The following is an 8,942-nucleotide window of genomic DNA, read 5'->3' on the forward strand; positions in this document are numbered from 1 at the left end:
TGTCGTTCAATGTTACTCCAGCCTCCTGCAGTCGAACCAGTGCTTGTCGCAGTCTCTCATCATGCTCTGCTTGTGACGTCCCCCAGATGAGCACATCATCCATCTGGCAGAGGACTCCTAAGCCCTCAAGAATGCGTGCCATCCGTTTCTGGAAGTGTTCTGGGGCTGATGAGATTCCAAAGCACAGATGATTATAACAATACCGACCAAAAGGTGTAATAAAGGTCATGAGCAAAGAAGAGTCCCTGGATAAGGGAATCTGCCAAAATCCTGCATTGGCATCCAGCTTTGAAAACACTTTTGCTCCTGCAAGCTGTCCTAGTGTGTGTTCTACTGAAGGGAGTGGATGTTTCTCTCTCATGACATTTGTTTAGTTCAGTGAGATCGCTGCATATTCTCACCTTGCCTGTGCGCTTAGGAACCACCACCACAGGCGCGCACCAATCAGTGGGCTCCTCCACCTTGGAAATGACACCCTGCTGCTCCATCCTGTTCAGCTCTTCTTTAACCTTTGGTAAGAGTGATAGAGAGATTCGGCTAGGGGTCGAGAGGGAAAACGGCTGTGCCTCTGGTTTCAGAACAATATTGTACTCCCCCTCCATTTTGCCTAAGCCGGTGAAAAGCTTGGGGAATTCTTGTTTGACAGTGTCAACAGAGTCTAAGCTAATACGATTCACTCTAGCAACCAGCTGTAGTGCCACTGCAGCATGCCCGCTCAGCAGCGGTGTGCATAAACCCTATACGACATAAATGTCTTCTTTGGTTTTGTGGTTGTTCTTGCTGAGAGTGGCTGTGAACATGCCTTTTACCTTCAGACGTGTTCCTCCTGGGCCCTGCAGAACCCTTTTGGGCTTATCCAATCACCCCAACTGATGCTGTGTGTAGAAAGTCTCTGGGACTGCTGTGCTGCTCCGGTGTCGATTTTAAAGAGTGTGTTGCATTTGTCCACATGTATCTCTGTTACCCATGGACTCTCTTTGGTGTCCGCAGAGAGGGAACCCAAGAAAGCGACCTCATCATCTGTATCGCTGTTCTCTGAAACTGTTGCAGCATTGACTTCACACAGTTTTTTGTTTCTGCACATCCTGGCAAAATGTCCTTTTTTCTTACAGTAATTACATGCGGCTTCCCTCGCGGGGCATTGTTGAAGATTGTGACCTTTTATGTCGCCACATCTTCTGCATTGTGTCTTTTTTTCTTTCTGTGTTTTGGCGGTGGTTTGTTTATGTAACAGTGTCAGCTGCTTGGGACGTGCCCCTTCTTGTCGTTTAGCATGGACGCGGTTCAGTTGTGAGTTGGTAATATCCATTTTAAAGTTAGTGCTTAGCATCTCTTGTTGCTTCTTTACAAGCTCACTTTGTCGGGCTCTGTTAAGCGCTTTCTCTAGCGTTAGTTCTGGATCCATATGTAGCTGTTCTGACAATCGTTTGTCTTTCAGACCCACGACAAATCTGTCTCGCACCATTTCATCATGCAAAGTCCCGTATCCACAATGTTCTGCCAGACAATGCAGTGCAGTATGGAAGTTATCGACTGACTCACCCGTCTCTTGTTGGCGCTGGTTAAACTTCGCTCGCTCAAATATGATGTTTCTTCGGGCTACGAAGTGAGCATCCAACCTCCTTTTAACGGCCTCATAATCGCTCGCCTCTCTGGGAGTCAGGTGCAGGGATACCAATATGTCCTCTGCCTCCTCGCCCATAGTGTAGATAAGGGCGTTCACTTGATTTTCGTCCGCTTGCGTCTCCAAATCCAGACGCGATGCGAAATCTGTCAAAACGCTTTATCCATTTGGTCTAGTCGTCGGACCTAAAAGTGAGCTTCTCTGGCGAGGTGACTTGAAACTGACTCATGACGTCACATCTCTTTTCGCGCAGCTCCTCTGTGGCTGACCTTTAACCGGGCACCGACGCCGAAACCTTTCACTTATGCCCAACTAACGTTTCCAGTTGTCTTCTGACACCATGTTCCATTATTTGAGGTTATGGATGTTATTTGACTGGAGGCATAACTCACAGACACACGAGACGCGCCATTACTCCAATGAGTATCCTTTATTATTTTTCATCCCCCCCCCACAACAACCCAGCAGAAACGTTCCTACCGCTTAACATTTATCTGATACTACAGCTTCATACAAAAGATAAATTGTGGACCTACATGAAGAGCCAGTATAAGAGTGAATCATACAAAGGTCCTCTAACGGTGTGTTCACACCGAACGCCATAGACGCGAATAAAAATGCGCCAGACGCCCCTAATTTGACGCGTGCACACTCGCACCTCGGCGCGTGTCCAACACAAATCAATCGACGCGTGAACCGGAATGTGGGAGGAAGTTGTGCCAGACGGTATCTTTGCAAGATGGCAGCTGTCGAGCTAGCGTTTGAAGAGAGAGTCTTCCTTCTCTATTTACTGTGGAGAGCAGAGCAGCGGCGTTAAGGACGTCCTCGCCGTACCTGGGTCCATAAGGTCCTCCAGAGGCGTGAGCAGTTTGGTGAGTTTCAGCATTTGCTCCAGGAGCTGCGCCTGGACGACCGCGGCTTTCAGCGGTACCACCGTCTTTTCCCTCGCCCAGTTTCAGGACCTGCTGTCCCGCGTTGGTCCAAGCATCGCCCGCCTAGACACCAACTACAGGCGCTCAATCCCACCTGCAGAGCGCCTGTCCATCTGCATGCGGTTAGTAAAAGTGTTTAATACGGTAGTCCTTTATTGATACCTGTGCTAATATATGCTAAACTATCATTTATACACTGCTAACATGGATGTGGTATGCTAACAGTGAATGCTGTCGGTGTTTACTGATAGCAAACTGTGGTACGGAGACGACTGTTTATAATTTTTCTAGTGATACTCAAAAGGTCTCATCAAGTCCCTATTTAATTCGATTTATGCTGTTATCAGTGTTTGCAATGATAGCATGGCTGTGGTGTCATATCAATGTATGCTCTCGGTGTTTGCTGATATCAAACTGTGGTATGAGGCCCACTGTGGGTTAATCTTTGTAGTGATACTCACTTCTTTTTTTTTTAAATTTAGACCTGGTTTAATTCTGGGATAGTTGAGTATTTGTATATAATCCTTGCAGCTGTCAGACTCTATAACAGGGGTCACCAGCCTTTCTTAAAACTGAGAGTTAGATAAAATTGTGAACAGTTTGGTTCATCTTTAGTTATATGGTTCTATCTAGCATATTCTATCTTGATAAGCTGTCTTATCACAGGTTAATTTTTCAAAAATATTAACAATGATTTAAGCAAGGAAAGGGCTACATGACAACATAGAACTCTTTATTTCTATTAATGTCTTACTTCATTCCTACCTGATTGACATGTCTAGGAATTATGAGTGATTGCCACACTGTAGTTGTAAAAGTTGCTACCAATCAAATTATGATATGTTAAAGTTAAAACAAAACACAACTGACTGTTTTATATTATATCTAATATATATTATGTAATTATCCTTATAATTACAAACTGTTTTATGTAAGATTTATGTTTTGTAATTTAAATCTGACATCACAAAAGTATTTTGGAATTTGAATAATGTATTTTGTAACTGCAGTACACATAATACTAATTTTGAACAATTTTGTCCAGGTTCCTTGCCACCAGGGACTCCTTCAGGACCATCGCGTTCAGTTTCAGAGTCGGTGTGTCCACGGTGTGCCAGATCACCCCCCAGGTAGCAACGGCCATCTGGGACTGTCTAGTGGACAACTTCATGGCTGTGCCTTCACCTGGAGACTGGCGGTCCATCACAGAGGGATTCCAGGAGCGCTGGAACTTCCCCCTCTGCTGTGGAGCTCTGGATGGGAAGCACGTCCAGACAAAGGCACCCCATATATCATACAGGGAGTGCAGAATTATTAGGCAAGTTGTATTTTTGAGGAATAATTTTATTATTGAACAACAACCATGTTCTCAATGAACCCACAAAACTCATTAATATCAAAGCTGAATGTTTTTGGAAGTAGTTTTTAGTTTGTTTTTAGTTTTAGCTATTTTAGGGGGATATCTGTGTGTGCAGGTGACTATTACTGTGCATAATTATTAGGCAACTCAACAAAAAACAAATATATACCCATTTCAATTATTTATTTTTACCAGTGAAACCAATATAACATCTCCACATTCACAAATATACATTTCTGACATTCAAAAACAAAACAAAAACAAATCAGCGACCAATATAGCCACCTTTCTTTGCAAGGACACTCAAAAGCCTGCCATCCATGGATTCTGTCAGTGTTTTGATCTGTTCACCATCAACATTGCGTGCAGCAGCAACCACAGCCTCCCAGACACTGTTCAGAGAGGTGTACTGTTTTCCCTCCTTGTAAATCTCACATTTGATGATGGACCACAGGTTCTCAATGGGGTTCAGATCAGGTGAACAAGGAGGCCATGTCATTAGTTTTTCTTCTTTTATACCCTTTCTTGCCAGCCACGCTGTGGAGTACTTGGACGCGTGTGATGGAGCATTGTCCTGCATGAAAATCATGTTTTTCTTGAAGGATGCAGACTTCTTCCTGTACCACTGCTTGAAGAAGGTGTCTTCCAGAAACTGGCAGTAGGACTGGGAGTTGAGCTTGACTCCATCCTCAACCCGAAAAGGCCCCACAAGCTCATCTTTGATGATAGCAGCCCAAACCAGTACTCCACCTCCACCTTGCTGGCGTCTGAGTCGGACTGGAGCTCTCTGCCCTTTACCAATCCAGCCACGGGCCCATCCATCTGGCCCATCAAGACCCACTCTCATTTCATCCGTCCATAAAACCTTAGAAAAATCAGTCTTGAGATATTTCTTGGCCCAGTCTTGACGTTTCAGCTTGTGTGTCTTGTTCAGTGGTGGTCGTCTTTCAGCCTTTCTTACCTTGGCCATGTCTCTGAGTATTGCACACCTTGTGCTTTTGGGCACTCCAGTGATGTTGCAGCTCTGAAATATGGCCAAACTGGTGGCAAGTGGCATCTTGGCAACTGCACGCTTGACTTTTCTCAGTTCATGGGCAGTTATTTTGCGCCTTGGTTTTTCCACACGCCTCTTGCGACCCTGTTGACTATTTTGAATGAAACGCTTGATTGTTTGATGATCACGCTTCAGAAGCTTTGCAATTTTGAGACTGCTGCATCCCTCTGCAAGATATCTCACTATTTTTGACTTTTCTGAGCCTGTCAAGTCCTTCTTTTGACTCATTTTGCCAAAGGAAAGGACGTTGCCTAATAATTATGCACACCTGATATACGGTGTTGATGTCATTAGACCACACCCCTTCTCATTACAGAGATGCACATCACCTAATATGCTTAATTGGTAGTAGACTTTCGAGCCTATACAGCTTGGAGTAAGACAACATGCATGCAGAGAATGGTGTGGACAAAATACTCATTTGCCTAATAATTCTGCACTCCCTGTATAGGAGACACACACATTGATATACACTAAATATCTATTCCATTTCTTTTTTTGTGGTGCCCAAATTTATGCACCTGCTTGATTTTGTTTAAAAAAATTATTGTACACTTCTTTTCACTTCTCAAGTATCACTGTGTGTGTCTCCTATATGATATATTTAACTGACATTTTTTATTGTAACAACCAATGATTTATACAGGAAAATGATGGCTATTAACAAGGTTGCCCAAACTTTTGCATCCCACTGAATTAGTATATTTTGTCATTAGTATAATATGAAATAAATTCTACACGTGTCAAGTCGTGTGCCAACATTTGCTGTGTAGTAGAACTGAGACATTAGTCATTATAAAAAATTTAAAATAATATTAAAATTCTCAAACAGAAAAACATTAAACATAAATATATAAAATATAAGTATTTACAGACAGACAGGAATAAAAAGGACCCAGCTGCTCTCCAGAGCAGGAACAAGGCTGAGGAGGAAATGCTCCATTGGAGACTGGTGTGGCCTCTTCAGGGACACCAGGATGGCCAGCTCCACCGGTTCCGCCGGCTCTTTCGGCTGTTTTGTTGCTTTAATTAATTTATTATTAACAACAATATAAAATTATGCACAAAAGGAATTACTAATGTAAAAAAAAAAAAAAAGTGGTTATATATATATATATATGTATATATATATATATATAGAGAGAGAGAGAGAGAGAAAGCACGTACAAACTCCAAAACACATTTCTAGCGTTAACTGAACTTCCAAAACAGAGCTACCTAGATCACTTAAATTACACAATTGAAAGCATATGTGTATTTATACACAAGCACTCATATATATTCAAATAATTCAAAAAAAATGTTCATTTACCTGTTGCTACCACACACCAAATCCGGTCGTTGGTACTTGCTGGCTTGTGTAGCCACTAGGTAACAAAAGCTCAACACTGTGCCTAGCATCCTGGAGCACTTCTGTTGTCTTTTGTATGTGTTTTGGAGTTTTTACATGCTTCGGGGTTTGTACGTGCTTCGGAGTTTTTACGTGTTTTGAGGTTTGTACGTACTTCGTCTCTAGGCACCACCGTAAATATACTTTTATTTATTCACTCCACATAAACTGTAATAAATAAATCATATAATACAAAAAACAACTCTTCACATTTCAACTTTTAACTATTCAGCTTTTTCCCTTTAAACAAATTTAAAGTGAAACAACACAAAACACTGCAAACCACAACACAATTAAATATAAATTAAAATATGAAAACAAAAAGAACATGCATATTCTCTGTCATATGGACCTGCATGAATAAACTTTCTGTATCATTTATCATCCGCAACTGAAAATAGTTGTGGATGATTACTATACCTTTCTAATGTGACGTTGTTGTCCCTGGCTCTCTTTCTCTGTCTCTCCCTCTCACTCTGTTCCTGCACTGCGACTGTAACTACCGCCCCTCCCCCCTCTTCCCAGCGCAAGCACAAGGCTCACGTGCAGAGTGAAGCGAAAAAAAGTGCGAGAGAGAGAGGGTGAGAGAAAGAGAGAGAGAGGGAAAAAAAACAAAAAAAACCACAGCTCGCGTCATTCATGTCAAAGACCCATCACTAATAACTAGCCCCTGGCCACGCACTTTATACACTTTTTTCCCCACACACATGAACATTAGTCACAGTTCTCACAAGTTGATTCTCAAAGTGCAAACCTTTGTAGATTGCAAAATGTAAAAGTATTATTATGCTGGGTTTTGTCTTCATCTGCCTGCCACTTTCCTGCGCCTTTTTCCCTCGCGGTGCAGGTGTATTTCCGAATGAAGGTCATAGTTATGGGTGTTTTTGTGCTGTTTTTTTCTATTGGACGTGATGGTTATCAAAACCAAACATGATAAATTTGGCAAGGGCAGGAGACGGAGGAGATTTGTCAATCAGGCTGCAGAATGCAATGCTGTACTGCAATAAAAAAATCAGCAAAAAAGTGAAGCAGTGACGGATGAGCGGGACCACTGTGTGCTGTTTATTAATAAACAAAATATATTCCTATACGACAATATGAATAAAAGCAGAACGGTATTTGTACATCAGTGGGGAAAATAGCGGTGGCTTGCTAGCTTTTGTGCGGCTTCACCGGGTCAGTGAAAACTTTCAAAAGAGAAATGGATGAACTTACCAGGTTGCCTAATCTCTTCACATATCTTCCTCCAAGCCCGGTCCTTTATATTCCTGTCTCGGTACAGAAAGCAGCTGGTGTCGTACAGCTCCGGGTTGTTTGCTACAGCGTTAGCCTTTCCTCCATATTGAATGAAGAATGAGGGCTTTGGCTGGATCTGCCCCTTTGACCTAGGTCAGAGCCACGTCACCAGGCTCCTGATTGGTTGTCGCGGCGCGAATTGACGCTGGAGTTCAGATTTATCCAACTCGAGCGGTAGACGCGATACGCGCATATGAACAAAATGCAACATAAACACTGACGCCTGGTTTTATTTGCGAGTCAAACGCGCCAGACGCGGTACACTGACGCGCGTTTCTCGTGTTTTCGCGACGCAAATCTGCTTCCGAATTTTCGCGGACAGCAATCGCGTGTCATCGCGCTTTTCCATTGACTTTACATGTAAACCTGACGCTCTGTTCGCGTCTTTCGCGTTGGGTGTGAACACAATAGAGTCCCCCCCTCCAAAAAAAACATGTTGCTGTTCCCTGTTTCAAGGAAAAAATACTTGAGCAGTTTATTCTATTGCTAAACTGAGTCATCTCAGCTTGCTTCCTTCTGCCCAATCAGACAGCAAAGAAATTGGTGCAATCCCGCCCTAAATTACTTTAATTTGAACATTTTTCAATCATTATTTGAAAATACTTCCTAAATAAATAGCTGCAAATTTGCACTTATAGGAGCGGTATATACATGCCAAAAGGCTTGAAGCTAACTGTAGCAACAAAGCCAGTTTGTGTAATTGGAGCAATTAGTGAGGGCCACTCTTGGGTTAATTGAGTTAGATGCTTTCATCCCACAGGATCCAGACCTAAGATTCAAAATGTTATTAAGGTGTTTCAGTGTAACTTTCGTCTGTGTACAGTCACACAACTCCACTTCCTCAGAGCCGCTGGGAGGGTCAGATAGCCAAAAGTAAAGAGACTGAAGTTATTGTAAGCCACACAACTACAGGGCAAAACAAAGCTCTTCTGTGATTCTAATACACTTTAAAATACACGAAAACAAGAATCACAGAAGCCAACTCAAGTTTAGGTGGCCAGACTTCTGCAAAATTGTCTTCAATTTGCAAATAAATTGAGAAATCAAAAGAAAATCAGAAGAATATTAGAACACTGACATTCAACCTCCCTTCATACATTGCATTATTAAGTGGAGCGAGAAATGTAGAAGAGAAACATGGACAGAGAGACTCAACCTTGGTGTGGTCCTGGGAAGAGTAATAAGTGGGGCCAGAGACGGAGAGTAGAGGACTATTGAGGCAAGTCACGAATTAGCCAGTAGTGGCACTGGCCTTTTTTACTTTCACATGCTATGTATTTATGGAT

General features: G+C 42.5%; 1 protein-coding gene across 1 annotated transcript; it reads left to right on the plus strand.

Annotated features, from left to right (window-relative positions):
- The first annotated feature begins 2,160 nt into the window (after positions 1-2,160).
- Positions 2,161-8,591, plus strand: LOC146380227 (uncharacterized). The gene is made up of 4 exons (XM_084939937.1): positions 2,161-2,205; positions 2,383-2,678; positions 3,602-3,874; positions 8,480-8,591. Exons 1-4 carry the CDS (start codon positions 2,161-2,163, stop codon positions 8,589-8,591), a joined length of 726 nt encoding a protein of 241 aa, XP_084796063.1.
- Positions 8,592-8,942: the final 351 nt, after the last annotated feature.

The sequence above is a fragment of the Perissodus microlepis genome, chromosome 9, assembly GCF_051167445.1.
Source record: "Perissodus microlepis isolate ML-2025 ecotype Zambia chromosome 9, ASM5116744v1, whole genome shotgun sequence".
Taxonomy (NCBI): Eukaryota; Metazoa; Chordata; class Actinopteri; order Cichliformes; family Cichlidae; genus Perissodus; species Perissodus microlepis.